Source organism: Ranitomeya variabilis, chromosome 1 (assembly GCF_051348905.1).
Source record: "Ranitomeya variabilis isolate aRanVar5 chromosome 1, aRanVar5.hap1, whole genome shotgun sequence".
Lineage (NCBI taxonomy): Eukaryota > Metazoa > Chordata > Amphibia > Anura > Dendrobatidae > Ranitomeya > Ranitomeya variabilis.
In genome coordinates, this window is record NC_135232.1 from 1,081,793,141 (window position 1) to 1,081,814,926 (window position 21,786).

Consider the following 21,786-nt stretch of genomic DNA (forward strand, 5'->3'; position numbering starts at 1 on the left):
ATGAATGCGGCGGCAAAACCACAATCAGTTGGTAATGTCAGTTGTACATGTATACAGCACCAAGCTTAGTGCAGAGATGTAATGTCAGGTCAGCCCCATATATAATTGTACTAGATGGTAGCCCGATTCTAACGCATCGGGTATTCTAGAATATGTATGTAGTTTATTTATGAAGATTTTAGAATAATACATTGAATGCACAGGATTCGGCCGGCCGCGACCAATTAGCGAAGCGTGGTTCAAATCCCGTGCCAATTCGCGGCCGGACTGCGCCTGTCACTGATTGTTGCCGGCCATGTAGTATATAACAGCCCACGTAGTAAATAGCACAGCCACGTAGTATATAGCACAGCCCACGGAGTATATAGCACAGCCCACGGAGTATATAGCACAGCCACGTAGTATATAACACATCCCACGGAGTATATAGCACAGCCACGTAGTATATAGCACAGGCCACGGAGTGTATAACAGCCCATATAGCATATAACACAGTATGTTTACAGCCCATGTAGTATATTGCACAGCCCACGCAGTATATAGCAATGTGGGCATCATATCCCTGTTAAAAAAAGGAATTAAAATAAAAAATAGTTATATACTCCCCTTCCGTTGGACCCGGATCCAGGCGAAGCGGTTACCGACGCTCCTCGTGCCCTCCGGTCCCAAGAGTGCATTGCGGTCTCGCGAGTTGATGACGTAGCGGTCTCGCGAGACCGCTAAGTCATCATTTTGCGAGATCGCAATGCATGGAGCGGTCACCGGAGCGTCGCCAGGAGTGGGGAACGCCGGTTCTGGATCCGAGGGGCCGACGGACGGTGAGTATATAACGATTTTTTTTTTTATTATTATTTTTAACATTCGATCTTTTAACTGTTGATGCCGCATAGGCAGCTTCAATAGTAAAAAGTTGGTCACACAGGGTTAATAGCAGCGGTAACGGAGTGTGGCATAACGCGGTTTGTTACCGCTGCCATTAACCCTGTGTGAGCGCTGACTGGAGGGGATTATGGAGCGGGCACTGACTGCAGGGAGGAAGGAGCGGCCATTTTGCCGCCGGACTGTGCCTGTCGCTGATTGGTCGTGGCCGTTTTGCCGCGACCAATCAGCGACTTGGATTTCCATGACAGACAGAGGCCGCGACCAATGAATATCCGTGACAGACAGACAGAAAGACGGAAGTGACCCTTAGACAATTATATAGTAGATTGCTTGAACCTACAATTCTCAGAATGTCCTTAACAATGGTAAAAAGATACCGGGAGATGTTGTTACCAACCACTGCTCCTCTGTCTAATATCACCCCCACATAGCCCCTCTCCCATACTGTCCCTCAATATAATGTCCCCAACAGGTTCTCCTCTGCCCCAGTCCTGGCGCCAAAGTGCTGAAATGTATTCACATCTGAATGTAGCAAGAAGGGAGCAGTGTCTGTGGGTCGCAACAAACTCCTTGGCAGGCTGCATGCGTCCCGCAGGCCTGACCTAGAGGAAATGCTTCCATGTACTGCATGTATTACAGGTTGATGAGCACAGTGGTTATGGAGTAGATTGCTACTTGAAGAAAGTTCAGAAATAAATGCCTCTCGCCAGCTTCTACGTTGTGTTAGAAATATGTATGTGACTGTTTTTGTGCCCATCGTTGGCGTTCACATCATCTGTCTGCTGGCTATAATATACAGACTTCATATGTATCAGTTCTGTATATAGCGGCATTCTATCAGGACAATTCACGCCCTGGGCACTGTTCACATGGGTTTTCAGTGTTTGGTCTGCTTACTGCTTAGTGTTTGGTCATGATTACTATTTATTCACTTTCTTTGTCACGTTGTTCAATCATTACTGATCCTTCATACATGTGATACCTTTTCTCATGACCTTATGAGGACTGACAGTTTCTATGACATTGCTGGAGGGGGCGCTGCAATTACTGCAATACTATTGTACTAGTATAGTGAGGATCTGGACTTTTCCCCACATTTGTGTTTCTTTGTTTTTAACCCCTTCACCCTGAAGCCTGTTTTCACTTTCCTGACCAGGCCAATTTTTTTTTCAAATCTGACCAATGTCAATTTATAAAGGTCATAAATCTGGAACACTTCAATGAATCCCACTGATTCTGACATTGTTTTCTCATGACATATTGTACTTCATGTTAGTGGTAAAATTTCTTTGATATAACTTGCGTTTATTTGTGAGAAAAAAACAAATTTGGCGAAAATTTAGCAATTTTATTTTTCAACAAATTTTTATTAATTTCCCAAATTTAATAAAGGTAAGTGTAAAGGAAGAGGGTAAAAGGAACAAAGGGAACTAAGGTAAAGGGTAGAGGGAAAGAGTGAAAGGGACAAAGGGGAAAGAAAAGACAGGCATACATATACTTCCATATGCTTACAATTTTGCAATTTTAAAACTTCAATTTTTATACCCTTAAATCAGAGAAATGTCACACAAAATCGTTAATAAATAACATTTCCCACATGTCTACTTTATATCAGCTCAATTTTTGAAACATAATTTTTTTTTGTTAGGAAGTTAGAAGGGTTAAAAGTTGATCAGCGATTTCTCATTTTTACAACAAAACTATTTTTCACCAAAAATGTCCTTTTCCTTTAGAATTTCCTTTTTTTTAATTTTAATACGGTTAACTTGAGAAATAGCGTGATACATTTTGTTGTCCAATTTCTCCTGAGTATGCCGATACTCCATATGTGGGGGAATACTACTGTTTGGGCGCACTGCAGGGCTCGGAAGGGAAGGAGCGCCATTTGACTTTTTTAATGTAAAATTTGCTGGAATAATTAGCGGATGCTATTCATTTCTCTTATAGCGCACACAGTTACAGCAGCAGCCGCAAAAAAACCCCCCCAAACCTCCTACTTACCTTCCCTGCCTGCCCTCGTAGCATCCTGTTTCGGCTTCCAGCAGCTCCGAGCGATCACGTGTGCCCGGTGAGTGGAGACAGGTGAATGTTCATTACCATAATTAGCGAGGTCACGTGATCGCTCGGCCACAGAAGCTGCTGGAAGCCGCGTTGGCTTCCTTGACAGCACCCCGATGAAGCCAACATGAAACGCGCTTTGAGGCTCTGCGCTGTGGTACCTTAAGGCACCAGACAATGTGTAAGGACCTAGCGGGCATGGGAAATGTAGATGTTCTTGGGACGGTATGCACTTTACTTGCATTTTGTAATGGTCACCGGCCTATTACCCCAGGAGACCCCCAGGTCTTAATATTGTACCATGCACTATAGCAAAACATGGCAGAGATGCTCACCTGCCTAGGCCTCCAAACAAATGCACTATCAGGATGCAGTGGACCCATGTGGTTAAGATGGAAAAAACACAGGTGCAGCATAACCGATGAGGCAGCCACTCACAACCTACCAAACTAATGGAGGGGGTAGCTGCTTGGCACATTGCTGCACAAAAAAGACTTGTATGTGGTGCCGTTCACACAATGGAGATGCACAGCATCCAGGCAGGCCTAGTAGTGACACCCTTCTATTAGATCAGGCGGGCCTGCCCAGCGCTATCCAAATGCACCCCATGTGAACAGACACCACAGTTTACAAGAGAAAAATGGGTTTCCTCTTGTAAACTGTGGTGTCTGTTCACATGGGGTGCATTTGGATAGCGCTGGGCAGGCCCGCCTGATCTAATAGAAGGGTGTCACTACTAGGCCTGCCTGGATGCTGTGCATCTCCATTGTGTGAACGGCACCACATACAAGTCTTTTTTGTGCAGCAATGTGCCAAGCAGCTACCCCCTCCATTAGTTTGGTAGGTTGTGAGTGGCTGCCTCATCGGTTATGCTGCACCTGTGTTTTTTCCATCTTAACCACATGGGTCCACTGCATCCTGATAATGCATTTGTTTGGAGGCCTAGGCAGGTAAGCATCTCTGCCATGTTTTGCTGTTTTTTCTCATTTTTGGAGGATCTCTGAATCCTCTTTTTGTGCTTTTAGTTACCATGCACTATACCATATAATTGTCTGATGTTTTGGGTGCACATGTCGCTACGCACCCGATCTCAATTCTTTAGTATCTCTAGCACTTTATGCCAAATATGATATGTAAATCTCAATTGTTGATGTTATTGTTAGTGTAAGTGTAAATTTATACACATTTTACATTTTCTATGGTTGTGTTGGACATAGTATTCAGACCCTTTGCTCACTCATTTAAGTCACATGCTGTCCATTTCCTTGTGATCCTTCTTGAGATGGTTCTACTCCTTCATTGGAGTCCAGCTGTGTTTAATTAAACTGATAGGACTTGATTTGGAAAGACACATACCTGTCTATATAAGACCTCACAGGTCACAGTGCATGTCAGACCAAATGAGAATCATGAGGTCAAAGGAATTGGCCAAGGAGCTCGGAGACAGAATTGTGGCAAGGCACACATCTGGCCAAGGTTACAAAATAATTTCTGCAGTACTCAAGGTTTCTAAGAGCACAGTGGCCTCCATAATTCTTAAATGAAAGAAGTTTAGGACCACCAGAAATCTTCCTAGACTTGACCATCCAGCCAAAAGAAGAAACCCAAGATCACTGTGGCTGAGCTCCAGAGATGCAGTAGAGAGATAGGTGAAAGTTCCGCAAAGTCAACTATCACTGTCCCTCCACCAGTTGGGCTCTTATGGCAGAGTGGCCCGATGGAAGCCTCTCCTCAGTGCAAGACATATGAATGCCTGCATTGAGTTTGCTAAAAAAAACACATGAAGGACTCCCAGACTATGAGAATAATAATTCTCTGGTCTGATGAGACGAAGATAGACCTTTTTGGTGATGATTCTAAGCGGTATATATGGAGAAAACCAGGCACTGCTCATCAACTTCCCAATACAATCCCAACAGTGAAACGTGGTGGCAGCATCATGCTATGGGGGTGTTTTCAGCTGCAGGGACAGGACGACTGGTTACCATTGAAGGAAACATGAATGCGGCCAAGTACAGAGATATGCTGGTTGAAAACCTCTTCCAGAGTGCTCTGGATCTCAGACTTGGTCATGCTTGACCGAAGGTTCACCTTCCAAAAAGACAATGACCCTAAGCACACAGCTAAAATAACAAAGGAGTGGCTTCAGAACAATTCTGTGACCATTGTTGACTGGCCAAACCAGAGCCCTGACCTAAACCCAATTGAGCATCTCTGGAGAGACCTGAAAATGGCTGTCCACCAATGTTCACCATCCAACCTGAGGAACTGGAGAAGATCTACAAGGAAGAATGGCAGAGGATCCCCCAAATCCAGGTGTGAAAAACTTGTTGCATCATTCCCAAGAAGACTCATGGCTGTACTAGCTCAAAAGGCGCTTCTACTCAATACTGAGCAAAGGGTCTGAATACTTATGACTAGTGTTGAGCGATACCGTCCGATACTTCAAAGTATCGGTATTGGAAAGTATCGGCCGATACCGGCAAAGTATCGGATCTAATCTGATACCGATACCCGATACCAATACAAGTCAATGGGACTCAAGTATCGGACGGTATCCCTGATGGTTCCCAGGGTCTGAAGGAGAGGAAACTCTCCTTCAGGCCCTGGGATCCATATTAATGTGTAAAATAAAGAATTAAAATAAAAAATATTGCTATACTCACCTCTCCGACGCAGCCTGCACCTTACCGAGGGAACCGGCAGCCTTCTTTGCTTAAAATGCGCGCGTTTACTGCCTTCCGTGACGTCACGGCTTGTGATTGGTCGCGTGCCGCCCATGTGGCCGCGACGCGACCAATCACAGCAAGCCGCGACGTAATTTTCAGGTCCTGAATGCCTAATTCTAGGCATTCAGGATTTGAAAATTACGTTACGGCTTGTGATTGGTCGCGTCGCGGTCACATGGGCGACGCGACCGATCACAAGCCGTGACGTCACGGGAGGCAGGAAACGCGCGCATTTTAAAATTACGTCACGGCTTGTGATTGGTTGCGTGCCGCCCATGTGACCGCGACGCGACCAATCACAGCAAGCCGTGACGTAATTTCAGGTCCTGAATGCCTAATTCTGCATTCAGGACCTGAAAATTACGTCACGGCTTGCTGTGATTGGACGCGTCGCGGCCACATGGGCGGCACGCGACCAATCACAAGCCGTGCCGTCAAGGAAGGCAGTAAACGCGCGCATTTTAAGCAAAGAAGGCTGCCGGTTCCCTCGGTAAGGTGCAGGCTGCGTCGGAGAGGTGAGTATATCCCTATTTTTTATTTTAATTCTTTATTTTACACATTAATGTTGTTTCGATACCGATACCCGATACCACAAAAGTATCGGATCTCGGTATCGGAATTCCGATACCCGATACTTGCGGTATCGGAATGCTCAACACTACTTATGACCATGTGATATTTCCGTTTTTATTTTTTTTTTAAATTGCAAAAATTACTACATTTCTGTTTTTTTTTCAGTCACGATGGGGTGCAGAGTGTACATTAATGGGAAAAAATGAACTTTTTTGACTTTACCAAATGGCTGCAATGAAACAAAGAGTGAAAAATTTAAAGGGGTCTGAATACTTTTCGTCCCCACTGTGTATATCTGTGTATATATATGTGTGTGTGTATATATATATATATATATGTGTGTGTGTGTATATGTATATGTCTTTTCATACTGTGGCATTTGATAGGTCTGCTTCACACGTTCATTTTCCTATTTTATTTTTCATTTTTTGTCATAACTGCAGACGATTCCATTAGTCGATGTGGGTCTGACACGTCTGGTCCTGTCCATTGTTTGGTGGTTCTGATTTAACCCCTTAACGACCGCCGATACGCCTTTTAACGGCGGCCGCTAAGGGTACTTAAACCACAGCGCCGTTAATTAACGGCGCTGTGGAAAAAGTGAATAGCGCCCCCCAGAGTCGGATTTTCTCTGGGGTCTCGGTTGCCGAGGGTAGCCGAGACCCCAGAGAACATGATTCGGGGGTTTTTTACCGACCCCCGAGTTGCGATCGCCGGTAATTAACCGTTTACTGGCGGTCGCAACAAAAAAAAAAAAAACGCGATATGCCGTTTAATTTCTCTGTCCTCCGATGTGATCGCACATCGGAGGACAGAGAAATAGGGTCCCCGATGGCCCCCAATAGCCCCCCGATACTTACCTACCTCCCCCGGTGCTCCTCGTGGGTCCCCATGGGCGCCGCCATCTTTTTTCCGGGAAAAAATGGCGGGCGCACGCGCAGTACGCCCGCCGCCCGGCACCCGGAAGATCTTTGGGGTCTCGGCTGCCGGGGGTAGCCGAGACCCCAAAGAACATGATCGGGGTCGGTTTGCACCGACCCCTGTTTTGCGATCGCCGGTAATTAACAGTTTACCGGCGACTGCAAAAAAAAAAAAAAAAAGCGATCTGTATTTCTCTGTCCTCTGATGTGATCACACATCAGAGGACAGAGAAATAGGGGGATTCGGGGACCCTAACATTCTCACCCGGTGTCCCTGGGTCCTCTTCTGTCTTCTCCTGCCAGCCGGCTTTTTCCTTATGGCGGGCGCATGCGCAGTGCGCCCGCCATCTGCTGCCATCTGCCGGCCGGCAGGAGAAGACGAGTTAGGGCTAAAATTAGGGTTAGAGTTAGGGTTAGGGCTAGGGTTAGGGCTAGAGTTAGGGTTAGAGTTAGGGTTAGGGCTAGGGTTAGGGCTAGAGTTAGGGTTAGGGTTAGGGCTAGGGTTAGGGTTGGGGCTAAATTTAGGGTTAGGGTTAGGGTTAGGCTACTTTCACACTAGCGTTTTTTGGCTTCCGTCGCAATGCGTCGGAGAAAAAACGCATCCTGCAAAAGTGCTTGCAGGATGCGTTTTTTCTCCATTGGCTTGCATTAGCGACGCATTGCGACGGATTGCCACATGTCGCATCCGTCGTGCGACGGATGCGTCGTGCTTTGGCGGACCGTCGGCACAAAAAAAGCTACATGTAACTTTTTTGTGCGACGTGTCCGCCATTTCCGACCGCGCATGCGCGGCCGGAACTCCGCCCCCGCCTCCCCTCACAATGGGGCACCGGATGCGTTGAAAAAACAGCATCCGCTGCACCCGTTGTGCGGCGCTTACAACGCTAGCGTCGGTACGTCGGCCCGGCACACTGCGATGGGCCGAGTACGACGCTAGTGTGAAAGTAGCCTTAGGCTTCTATCACACTTGCGTCGGTACGGGGCGGTCGCAATGCGTCGGCCCGACGTACCGACGCACGTTGTGAAAATTGTGCACAACGTGGGCAGCGGATGCAGTTTTTCAATGCATCCGCTGCCCAGTCTATGTCCTGGGGAGGAGGGGGCAGAGTTACGGCCACGCATGCGCGGAAATGGCGGACGCGACGTACAAAAAAAAGGTTACATTGAACTTTTTTTGTGACGACGGGGCTAAAGTTATGGTTAGGGTTGGGGCTAAAGTTAGGGTTAGGGTTGGGGCTAAAGTTAGGGTTAGAGTTGGGATTAGGGTTTGGATTAGGGTTGGGATTAGGGTTACGTTTGGGATTAGGGTTAGGGGTGTGTTGGATTTAGGGTTTTGATTAGGGTTATGGTTAGGGTTGAGATTAGGGCTGTTTTGGGGTTAGGGTTGTGATTATCGTTAGTGTTGTGATTAGGATTATGGATCGGGTTAAGATTAGGGTTAGGGGTGTGTTGGAGTTAGGGTTGGAGTTATAATTTGGGGGTTTCCACTGTTTAGGTACATCAGGGGGGTCTCCAAACACGACAGCCAATTTTGCGCTAAAAAAGTCAAATGGTGCTCCCTCCCTTCTGAGCTCTGCCGTGCGCCCAAACAGTGGTTTACCCCCACATATGGGGCATCAGCGTACTCGGGATAAATTGGACAACAACTTTTGGGGTCCAATTTCTCCTGTTACCCTTGTGAAAATAAAAACTTGGGGGCTAAAAATCTTTTTTGTGGGAAAAAAAAATATTTTTTATTTTCACTACTATGCATTATAAACTTCTGTGAAGCACTTGGGCATTCAAAGTTCTCACCACATATCTAGATAAGTTCCTTAGGGGGTCTAGTTTCCAAAATTTGGTCACTTGTGGGGGGTTTCTACTGTTTAGGTACATCAGGGGCTCTGCAAACGCAACATAACACCCACAGACAATTCTATCAAAGTCTGAATTCCAAAATGGCGCGCCTTCTCTTCCGAACTCTGCCGTGTGCCCAAACAGTGGTTTACCCCCACATATTGGGTACCAGCATACTCAGGACAAATTGGACAACAACTTTTGGGGTCCAATTTCTCTTGTTACCCTTGTGAAAATAAAAATTTGGGGGCTAAAAAAATCTTTTTTGTGGGAAAAAAAAATATTTTTTATTTTCACTACTATGCATTATAAACTTCTGTGAAGCACTTGGGCATTTAAAGTTCTCACCACATATCTAGATAAGTTCCTTGGGGGGTCTATTTTCCAAAATGGGGTCACTTGTTGGGAGTTTCTACTGTTTAGGTACATTAGGGGTCTGCAAACGCAACATAACGCCCGCAGACAATTCTATCAAAGTCTGCATTCCAAAATGGCGCTCCTTCCCTTCCGAGCTCTGCCGTGCGCCCAAGCAGTGGTTTACCCCCACATATGGGGTACCAGCATACTCAGGACAAATTGGACAACAACTTTTGGGGTCCAATTTCTCTTGTTACCCTTGTGAAAATAAAAACTTGGGGGCTAAAAAATCTTTATTGTTAAAAAAAATATATTTTTTATTTTCACGACTCTGCATTATAAACTTCTGTGATGCACTTGGGCATTCAAAGTTCTCACTACACATCTAGATAAGTTCCATGGGGGGTCTAGTTTCCAAAATGGGGTCACTTTTGGGGGGTTTCTACTGTTTAGGCACATCAGGGGCTCTCCAAACGCGACATGGCGTCCGATCTCAATTCCAGTCAATTTTGCATTGAAAAGTCAAATGGCGCTCCTTTGCTTCCGAGCTCAGCCATGCACCCAAACAGTGGTTTACCCCCACATACGGGGTGTCGGCGTACTCAAGACAAATTGTATAACAACTTCTGGTGTCCATTTTCTCCTGTTACCCTTGGTAAAATAAAAATTTGGAGGCAAAAAGATCATTTTTGTAGAAAAAATGCGATTTTTTTATTTTCACGGCTCTACGTTATAAACTTCTGTGAAGCACCTGGGGGTTTAAAGTGCTCACTACACATCTAGATAAGTTCCTTAAGGGGTCTAGTTTCCAAAATGGTGTCATTTGTGGGGGGTCTCCACTGTTTAGGCACATCAGCGGCTCTCCAAACGTGACATGGCGTCCGATCTCAATTCCAGCCAATTCTACATTGAAAAAGTAAAACGACACTCCTTCTCTTCCAAGCTCTGCGGTGCGCCCAAACAGTGGTTTACCCCCACATATGGGGTATTGACGTACTCAGGAGAAATTGCACAACAACTTTTGTGGTCTAATTTCTCCTGTTACCCTTGTGAAAATAAAAATTTGGGGGCAAAAAGATCATTTTTGTAGAAAAAATGCGATTTTTTATTTTCACGGCTTTACGTTATAAACTTCTGTGAAGCACTTGGGGGTTCAAAGTGCTCACCGAATATCTAGATAAGTTCCTTAAGGGGTCTAGTTTCCAAAATGGTATCACTTGTGGGGGGTTTCCACTGTTTAGGCACATCAGGGGCTCTCCAAACGCGACATGGCATCCGATCTCAATTCCAGCCAATTCTGCATTGAAAAAGTCAAACGGTGCTCCTTCACTTCCAAGCTCTGCGGTGCGCCCAAACAGTGGTTTACCCCCACATATGGGGTATTGACGTACTCAGGAGAAATTGCACAACAACTTTTGTGGTCTAATTTCTCCTGTTACCCTTGTGAAAATAAGAATTTGTGGGCGAAAAAATCATTTTTGTGAAAACAAATGCGATTTTTTATTTTCACGGCTCTACGTTATAAACTTCTGTGAAGCACTTGGGGGTTCAAAGTGCTCACCACACATCTAGATAAGTTCCTTAAGGGGTCTAGTTTCCAAAATGGTATCACTTGTGGGGGGGTTTCCACTGTTTAGGCACATTAGGGGCTCCCGAAACGCGACATGGCGTCTGATCTCAATTCCAGCCAATTCTGCATTGAAACAGTCAAACGGTGCTCCTTCACTTCCAAGCTCTGCGGTGCGCCCAAACAGTGGTTTACCTCCACATATGGGGTATCGGCGTACTCAGGAAAAATTGCACAACAAAATTTGTGGTTAAATTTCTGTCTTTACACTTGTGAAAATTAAAAAAAATGGTTCTGAAGTAAAATGTTTGCAAAAAAAAGTTAAATGTTCATTTTTTTCTTCCACATTGTTTCAGTTCCTGTGAAGTACGTAAAGGGTTAATAAACTTCTTGAATGTGGTTTTGAGCAGCTTGAGGGGTGCAGTTTTTAGAATGGTGTCACACTTGGTTATTTTCTATCATATAGACCCCTCAAAATGACTTCAAATGAGATGTGGTCCCTAAAAAAAAATGGTGTTGTAAAAATGAGAAATTGCTGGTCAACTTTTAACCCTTATAACTCCCTAACAAAAAAATAAATTGTTTCCAAAATTGTGCTAATGTAAAGTAGACATGTGGGAAATGTTATTTATTAACTATTTTTTGTGACATATCTCTCGGATTTAAGGGCATAAAAATACAAAGTTTGAAAATTGCAAAATTTTAAAAATTTTCGCCATATTTCCATTTTTTTCATAAATAATCGCAAGTAATATCGAAGAAATGTTACCACTAACTTGAAGTACAACATGTCACGAAAAAACAATCTCAGAATCAGCGGGATCCGATAAAGCGTTCCAGAGTTATAACCTCATAAAGTGACAGTGGTCAGAATTGTAAAAATTGGCTCGGTCATTAAGTACCAAATTGGCTCTGTCACTAAGGGGTTAATGGAAGCCACAGTTCTAGTATGAACAGAGCCTGAGCACCCGTTCATATGGGACAGAAATATTTGTTTGAGTTTTATGTCGGATTTACACATGAAAAATCTGCAGTGGATTTTAATTGATCGCAGATTTGTTGTGGAATTGAATTATATGGGGAGAAAGAAAATTGCAATTATATCCTCGGTTTGTGTCTCTGTTGTAGATTACAGCTGCCCTCTGGCGTTTCGCTGGCGGTCTCTGTAACATGGTATTAGGTGATGGAGTCTTGTGTCAGCATGTGCCCTCTGCTGCAGTCGTATGTGTTGACGTTTCAGTGTTAGGCCACGTTCAGTATTTGGTCAGTATTTTACCTCAGTATTTGTTTCACTCCTGATTTTGGCTTACAAATACTGAGGTAAATTACTGACTAAAGACTGAATGTGTGAACATGGCCTGCATGCAGAGATTAACCAGGCTAGCGATGCCACCATAGCGCCAGGGGATTGCTATGATGAATATACGGTACTTTTTTTTTTTTTTGGCAGAGACAGAATTGTTTTCTGAAGTGTTTTTCAAACAAAAAATTATTTAGAAAACTCTTTTCTGAAAGTTGGGGGTGGGGGGAAAGGTATTGGAGGTGATTTTTTTTTCTTCTTTTGTTTTCCCTGAAATTTTATGTTTTAATCTGGTTTTTATTGAAAGGAAATTCAGAACAATCAAGTAACAAGGGATTCGGCAACATAACGATTACTGAGTACAAAAAGAAATCTCATTTACAACTGTATATCAAGACCTGTAGCCAACAAGTCCCGAAATAATAGTCCAACAAAACCTGGGATGGATGTAGGAATCCCCTATCCAGGGAGACTGTAGGACCTTTGGCGATACATATGAAGTATCTGCTGAAAGAGAGCCACCCAAACAAGAGAAGCTAGGTCACTCCAAATAATAATGGTATAAACATGAAAGGAAAGAATGAGACGAAGAAGAGGAATAAGGAGGGGGGGACCATGAAGTCTGATATAAAAGGGGGCGACTTGCACCCCTATAATGATGTCCGTCTAACTCTGAAAACAAATTTTAAGCAGTTTTTGTAGTGTTTTTTTCCTGAAGTATTTTGTTACAACCTTTTGTGATATGTTTATTTAGGTTTTGGACTTATTTCAGGAGGAAATCACCTCATAGATCATAGAAGTGATATGAAATTTTTCATCCATCAAGTGCTTTTTCAAAATTTGAACATGGAAAAAAATAAAAAAACCTGAACATATGAACAGTGTAAGGGTATGTTCACATTTTTGCAGTGTTTTTTTCTGCATCAAAACCCGGAGTATTGATAGGAAAAACGTGTACGCTTTGCATGCTTTTACGTGCGTATGTGAAGCATTTTTATTTGTGCTTATTTTCCATTCATTTGAAGGGATGAAAAACACTGAAAAAATTGACATGCTTTAGATTGGAAAAAAAAACAAAAAACACCAAGCAGGTAAAAACAAAAAATGAAATGGGGGGGTGGGGGGGGGGAAAGCATGGAGTGTGTTCTTGAGTTTTTTTTAAATTTCATTAACTTTGCTGGTGGTTTTTGTCGCTGAAAAAAGCAGCAAAAGAGCAAAAACGCCACTTGTGAACATACCCCAAAACATGGTTTAACAACTAAATGAATGGGAAGAATTTTTTTGCGTTTTTTGAAGTGATTTTTAGATTATGTTCTCATTTGAATTTTTTTAATGTGGTTTTTGGGGTGAATTCTACACGTGAAATCTACTTAAACAATCTTCCCATTCATTTGAAAGCGTGCTAGTAGTGCATATGTCACAATTTTTTGTGTGTGTTTAAAACGCCATGTTAATTCTGTGTTTAATTTTCTGCTGGTGAATTGAGGCAAAATAAGTGTATTTCACATATTTTATGGTGATTTTTCATGCATTTTTTGTTTTTTGCTTCCATAACCAATAGTGATGAGCGAATGTGCTGGGATAAGGAGTTCGCTCATCACTAATACACCCGCCATATTAATGCCGCACTATAATTAACACATTAAAAACCACAGACAAAAACTGCGCATCAAAATAGCAGAAACAAGCGCGTGTTTTTACACAACGGTGCAAAAAAAGAAAAAATTTCATCCAGAAAGGTCCAAGTAGAAGGAGCAATAGAGGGCAAGATGGCTGCGTGGTCCTGAACGCTCACGTCTGGTCATGCACCCAGTTCCTCGGTCCGGGTCTCTAGTACTTCATTCTGTAACTTGCTTTCTCTTCTTTTCACCAGTTCCTTGTGTGCAAGAGGAAGCTTGAAAGCAAAAAAGAAGCGCTACTCATCCTCTCCAAAGAGCTGGACACATGTCAGCAAGAAAGGGACCAGTACAAGCTGATGGCGAACCAGCTGCGAGAGCGGCACCAGGCGCTGAAGAGAAAGTATCGGGAGCTGATTGTATGTGCCAGCTTTATTATGTGTGTGGTCCTATCACTGGGAACATGGGGGCGTTAGAGATAAGAATACTCGGCACTCTACTTTTGTTGTATTTTTGATAATCACATTACAACAGCCACACTGTTCAGATTTTACCGTCAGCTAAGCCACATGAGCTTATTTTTTTGCCAGACATGGTATTTTTCTCATTTATAGAACCATTTCCTAAAACATCAATTTTTACTCATTTTTAGGGCCGAATGGGTCAGGGAATGGGATATTATTGCATTTTTTTTTATGTTTTATTTTTCCACTTTTCATTGTAAAATATTTTTTTCTGTAGATTTTACCACTTTCTTGTTTATCCTGTGGCGTAGCATTGCGAGGATAGGTCTTGAGCTTGTGCCATCCTTGCCAAGTAACTGTACTTTGTGGTGTGCAGGACGTGATGAACGTTTACATTGTGGAAAGCAGAGGCGACAACATTGTCATCGCAGTTGTGGATCCATCGTTAATGGGGTTGTATAGGCTTGTGATGAAAGTCAGCAGTCGCTCTATGTGACTGCAGACTTTGACTCCTCACAGTGTGCGCACCGCACACTGTCAGGATACTCCGGTGCCGGCAGCAAGAGCGAATTGACACTTGACCACATGTATGTGATTTGCATACTCCCAGCTACATTCCAGCTATAGCCGATGGCTATGGTCGAGGCTGAGCCTGTCTAGTTGGCATGTGACCTCTTCTATGCAAATCCACTTGCCATCTCTTGACAATCTTGTTCCCTGCAGCGGAGAATCCTGACAGTGTGCCAAGTTCTGAATCTCTGTACTGTACTCCAGTCCTTATCTAGCTTCTTTTCCTCTCAAACTCCACGCTGACAGGGCTGTTACTGCTGCCTCGTTCATGCACTTAGGGCAGCTGTTTGGAACTGCAGGTTTAGCAGATATCTGTACTACAGTGTGAGCATCTCTGCTCCATTCCTCCATGCTCAGACAGGGGGAAAATGTGTACATAGCTGAAACGGCTCTTTAAGGATGGAGATAAACTGAGAGAATAGGAACCTTCTCATAGATAGTAATTAAATAAGAAAGTTTAGGCTCTGCTCAATGAAGGCACAACTATGAGATCGCTGACTCCAGCACAGTGGCAATGGTATGTTGGTACTCTCAGGTAGTCTAAATGGGTCGTCTGACTCATCAGAATCTCGCTCAACCTCATTCTCTCTTTTCCTGTGCTTTGTACTGCCGCACTGCCTAGTCAGTGAGATTTCTGTGTCAAATTGTAAGCCGTCTGTGAAGCCTGTAAATTGAATGCTGATTTACTTTAAAGTACCGTAAGTCTAGAATAATTATAAACTACAAACATCTAAATCATCAGAGAGAAAAAAGATCGTGATTGCCACACATCTGACAAGACAATAAACCCTCAAAAACAGGAGCCTTTTAATATAAGCCAATATAATAGGCCAGAATATGGGATAGCTGCCAATTTAGGGCACTTCCATGGGGGAACATGGGTGTGTTCACCAGGGCGTATGCAGTATATACAGGAGAGGGGTCCCTTTTTATTTTGCCTTTCTTTTTTTGGTATTATGTCACTATTCGACCCTTCTCGTTGTGTGTAGTGAGGGGAACTCGCCTGTGGTAGGTGTGGACAATGACATTAAATATATGTATGTACCGTACATCTACTCTTATTAATAAGACCAAAGAAATTTGGGGGAATGACAAAGTTTAAAAAGAAGAAAAAAACTAAATTTGTGAAAATTTATTATTGTATAACTCTAAGATGCATTGTACAAAAAAAATAGCATTTTGATTCCATATCGTCTTCATTGAGGATTGGTACTCAAGGGCAGGAGTGGCGTCTTCTATGTCTACCTTCCTTCTCCTCAGTGGTAAATCACTGTTTAAAATTTCGATAAAAATGGCCTGCACTCCATAATGGGGTGGTCTGAATATAATTTCATTCTAAATGCCTATCTATTTAATACCATAATGCAATCTATTTTCTAATATACTTGAATTAAAAAGTCCCTACCATTCATTGCCTTACTAGACTCACTAACTTTTTATTTTACTACTAACTTTTTACAAACATCAGTGACCTCCGTTTTAGTGGCTACGCTAGTCCCTGCTCTACTGAGCATATGTCGGTTGTAAATTCTAATGGATGGTCAGTAGATGCAGTATGTACAGTGACAGTGCGCTCTCTCACCAGCTGTGATCAGAAGTAACGTGTCAGTGCACATTGTAATAATACCCAGCATTACATGCAGGGGCAGCTCTGTCTCTTGAAGCCAAGTATTATCACAATGTGCATTGACAGAGTTTTCTCCTTCTGGCTCGTTACTTTAGATCAGAGCCAGCAAGAGAGCGCATTGTCACTGTTTATAAGATAAGAATCTATTGAGCGTCTGTTGGAATTGACAACTGGTGCATGCTTAGTAGAGCAGGGACTAGACCAGCCCCTGAAATGGACATCGCTGATGACGCTTCGTGTCAGAGAGGGGGAAGGAGTTGCGGCAGTGACCATAGCCTCTGTCCCCTGATCGCTTAGCATGCCCTGGGATTCTTAAATGAAACATTATCAATAAGGAATTAGTATAAAAAAAATTAAGCAGTTGGATAGAGCAGTGAGGGAATGGGAGGGACTTTTTAATCACAGTATGTTAGAAAATAGATTAAATTGTGGCATAAAATTGATAAGCCTTTAGGATGAAAATTAATTTGTGTTTTAGACAACCCAATTAAACCTGTATTTTTACTGACATAGCATTTGTCAGCAATAGTGATGAGTGAGCGTGCTCGGATAAGGTGTTATCTCAGCATGCTCATGTGCTAACCAAGAGTCTTCGGTGTTTTTGAAAAATATGTTTGAGTCCCTGAGGCTGCATGGCTTTCGTCTCTTCGACAGTCGCAACACATGAAGGGATTTCCTAAAAAACAGGACATCCATGTATGAGTTGTGGCTGTCGAAAAGCTGCGAGACATAAAGCCGCGGGGACTCAACATATTTTTCGATCACGCCGAAGACACTTGGTTACTGCTGACAAAGTCCCTTTAAGCATCCTAGTTGTCATTGTGTTTAGTGACTTAGATGCTTCAGCTGAATGCAGTAACCATGTAATAATTGTGCTGCTCAGGTTCACATTGTTTTCTATGTATAAACAGTTCGGACACTCCTGTATTAGTGCATTATATGTATTATGTTGGCGGCACGGTGGTTAGAATTGTTTATATGTATTATGTTGGCGGCACGGTGGTTAGAATTGTTTATATGTATTATGTTGGCGGCACGGTGGTTAGAATTGTTTATATGTATTATGTTGGCGGCACGGTGGTTAGAATTGTTTATATGAATTATGCAGGCAACACAGTGGCACAGTGGTTAGAATTGTTTACATGTATTATGCGGGCAACTCGGTGGCACAGTGGTTAGAATTGTTTATATGAATTATGCAGGCAACACAGTGGCACAGTGGTTAGAATTGTTTATATGTATTATGCGGCAACGCGGTGGCACAGTGGTTAGAATTGTTTATATGAATTATGCAGGCAACACAGTGGCACAGTGGTTAGAATTGTTTACATGTATTATGCGGGAAACTCGGTGGCACAGTGGTTAGAATTGTTGTGCAGAGATAAGAGCTCATGACATTGTCCTCCCTGGCAAAGGTTAGTTGGTCAGTAAGGCGATACTTGGTGGAACAGAAACATAGCCTGGTTGTAGCCTAATAATCCTATATAAAGGCTCAGCGTCCATGTCTCCAGGGTGCCGGCTGGAAGGAGCCTATTGTTAGGGCTGACGTCAGGCCATTAGCAGCTGTGTTACTACCCGCTCCTTCCTCTTCACAGTCACCCTTGTATAACACTTAAGGTACCGTCACACTAAGCGACGCTGCAGCGATAGCGACAGCAATGCCGATCGCTGCAGCGTCGCTGTGTGGTCGCTGGAGAGCTGTCACACAGACCGCTCTCCAGCGACCAGCGATGCCGAGGTCCCCGGGTAACCAGGGTAAACATCGGGTTGCTAAGCGCAGGGCCGCGCTTAGTAACCCGATGTTTACCCTGGTTACCAGCGTAAAAGTTAAAAAAACAAACAGTACATACTCACCAGCGCGTCCCCCAGCCTCTGCATCCTGACGCTGACTGAGCTCCGGCCCTAACAGCAGAGCGGTGACGTCACCGCTGTTGCTTTCACTTTCAGTTTAGGGCCGGCGCTTTAGTGTCAGGAAGCAGAGGCTGGGGGACGCGCAGGTGAGTATGTACTGTTTGTTTTTTTAACTTTTACGCTGGTAACCAGGGTAAACATCGGGTTACTAAGCGCGGCCCTGCGCTTAGTAACCCGATGTTTACCCTGGTTACCAGTGTAAAATATCGCTGGTATCGTCGCTTTTGCTGTCAAACACGGCGATACACGGCGACCTAGCGACCAAATAATGTGCAGACCTTCTAGCAGCGACCAGCAATTTCACAGCGGGATCCAGATCGCTGCTGCGTGTCAAATACAGCGATATCGCCATCCAGGTCGCTGCAACGTCACGGATTGCTGGCGATATCGCCTAGTGTGACGGTACCTTTAGGAGAACACAATAGCATTCTGATTTTCAAGTTCAATCCCCATAATAAAATTTGTGCAATTAGGATTTGAGAAGGGAATAATTGTTCTGCTCAAGAAAAGCGTAACAATAGAAAATGGCTGGGAGCTGGGTCAAGAGCCGTAGAGAAAAGCGAGCATTAGAGACGTATGTTATTGCTTGGGGGATGGCGGCATCTGCCAACACATCTGACACTTGATTGCATTCCAAGAATTATCGATCAATACGAAAAAAGCTCCGTAATCACTTGTCACTTGTAGCAGAAGCAGTGTAGTAAGTGTGGCTATCCTCAGCATGGAAGTAGATGGGCCGTGACCTTCTTTCCCAGGGGTGCAACATGGGCAATAAAAAGTTGAAGGGACCTTCAAGTGGGAATCTTTCACCAAATTTGTCATGTTGAGCTGGACACGTAATGCAGTAGTGGCTGCAAAATGGAATTAAAAGTTGTTTTATTTGCTTACTTTTTTTTTTATTTCATCTCCGTTGTGGAGATATCAGCAATCAATTATTTGGCACCTTATGAGTTAACTTTAGTTAAAGGGCTATTCCTCTCTCCAAGATGCTATCCCAATATGTAAAAGGTGAAGTAGTAATAATAATAATAATACCAAATACCTCCAATTGGAAATGTAGTATAATTCTTCTGATTCGCTATGTTCCTTACTCCATGTGCTGTGCGCTGCAGTAGCTTAGGTATCACTATATATATATGTCACTATATGAGTGGTCTTAACCATGGATACCTAAGCTACTGCAATGCCCTGCACTTGGGGTAAGCAACATAGCAAATCAGAAGAACTATGCTACATTTCTAATTGGAGGTAATTGTCAATACTATTATTATTATTACACCTAATACATATTAGGATTGGTTCTTGGTGATGGGAATACCCCTTTAAGTCCAAGTGGGTGTTATTAGATAGTTTTCACTGGAGGCATGTACTTCTGCCTCTTTTATGAGACTGACTAATCATAAGCAGGCAGCAATATATCTTGCCAGCCAGAGTGTGCAGCCTAAATAAACAATGAAGATAATATTCCACAGCACACAAGTATTGAGCTAATATCTCCAGTTATTATGTCCACCCTTCTTGTGGTGTGCAATATATCGTCAGTGTTTATTTAGGCTGCACACTCTGCAGTTGTGTTCTTCCAGTCCTTGGGGTGGTGCAGGGAGTGGTTAGTCTCCCCTCACTATACTGTGAGCGTGCCTGTAATGACTCCCCGACACTTTGATTGACAGCATGCTTTGCACACACAAACTGTAGACACATTCTGCAGAGCAGGCAGTCAGTAATATGCCGGAGAGTGTGCTCCCTGTGTACTGAGCGCCCTCACTGTGCGCTGAGCTCTCTTCACTGTGCGCTGAGCTCCCTTCACTGCGCACCGAGCTCCCGTCAGTGGGCGCCGAGCTCCCTTCACTGGGCGCTGAGCTCCCGTCACTGGACGCCAAGCTCCCTTCACTGCGCACCGAGCTCCCGTCAGTGGGCGCCGAGCTCCCTTCACTGGGCAACGAGCTCCCTTCAATGGGCAACGAGCTCCCTTCACTGGGCGCCGAGCTCCCTTCACTGGGCGCCGAGCTCCCTTCACTGGGCGCCGAGCTCCCTTCACTGGGCGCCGAGCTCCCTTCACTGGGCGCCGAGCTCCCGTCACTGGGCGCCGAGCTCCCTTCACTGGGCGCCGAGCTCCCTTCACTGGGCGCCGAGCTCCCTTCACTGGGCGCCGAGCTCCCTTCACTGGGCGCCGAGCTCCCGTCACTGGGCGCCGAGCTCCCGTCACTGGACGCCAAGCTCCCTTCACTATGCGCCGAGCTCCCTTCACTGTGCGCTGAGCTCCCTTCAGTGGATGCTCCCACCTGCTGCAGAACATTGCATGATCGTGTTTTTGTTGCTGTTGTAATATGTGCTCATGGCATTATACAAATTACCTTAATACATTCCTTACCTAAACAGAACACACACACACTGATTTAGGTGGAGAATATTTTGGCCATGACCTTTTTGAAATCAATAACATACAATAAAAATGATCAATAACTTCCAACTTAATAAATCAGCTTTATCCAAACACCGCAGCTCAGCCACAAAAGCTCAAGCCCGTTAACCCAGAGCTTTCTGTCCATTCAGTTCCCTGAACGACTAATCCCCAGGTCGTGACTATTAAAAAATGGGAGGGCGGGCGAGGAGGCTTCTCCCAGGTGATTTCTCACACACAGGACCCGCAGCGCTCGCTCTCCCCCCTCATATACACAAACCTGTTACCATTTACTGTTAGCCCATCCAATCATGGTACAGTCACCGGGCAGAACACCCATCTACCCCTGATTGGTCAGCACCCCTGCCAACCACTACCATGCCACTAATGCCCCCATGTCCCCTAAAGATTTGGCGGGAAAGCACTTTTCCCCCCAATTAACCTCTTCAGGAGAAGACACATAATACAATAGATAATGCCATGTGTTCTCCTCATGAAGGACCGGAGACCCCCATTATAGCTGACGCTTTCCTTGTGTGGTATTTTAGAGTTACGGCTTCTTCTTTTTGAGGTGGACTTCGTTCCCATACTCATTAGAGGAAACTCATCCAAACTTGTCAGTGAATTATTCCCCTCTCCAAATTGGGAAAGCATGCAGGCCCGGCCTTACCACATGTGTTGGGAGGAATAGCTGCTGACTTAGGAATTGAGCATCACCTTGTCAACTCTAAAAGAAGAACCCCTATTTTTTTTATCATTGACAAACAAACAAATTGAATTAATACACAAGACAAGTTGACTTGGTTGCAAATTATTTGGCCACAGCCTTTATTAAAAATTCACTTACCAAACTTTAAACTTATAACCAAACGTAGCTCCGCAAAAGCTCAAGCCCGTAAACCATATCCAAAACCTGATGTCCATCCAGTTTCCTGAACGACTTACCCCAGGCCTGTGACTAAGCAAAAATTAAGG

General features: G+C 44.1%; 1 protein-coding gene across 5 annotated transcripts in view; it reads left to right on the plus strand.

Annotated features, from left to right (window-relative positions):
• The window catches only part of CCDC149 (coiled-coil domain containing 149), a 114,140-nt gene that overhangs the window by 36,739 nt on the left and 55,615 nt on the right, over nucleotides 1-21,786 (plus strand). For all 5 annotated transcript variants that reach the window (XM_077279958.1, XM_077279956.1, XM_077279959.1 and 2 more), the window contains exon 2: nucleotides 14,096-14,257. In XM_077279958.1, the coding sequence (XP_077136073.1) occupies nucleotides 14,096-14,257 (162 nt within the window). The remainder of the gene's footprint in view (nucleotides 1-14,095; nucleotides 14,258-21,786) is intronic.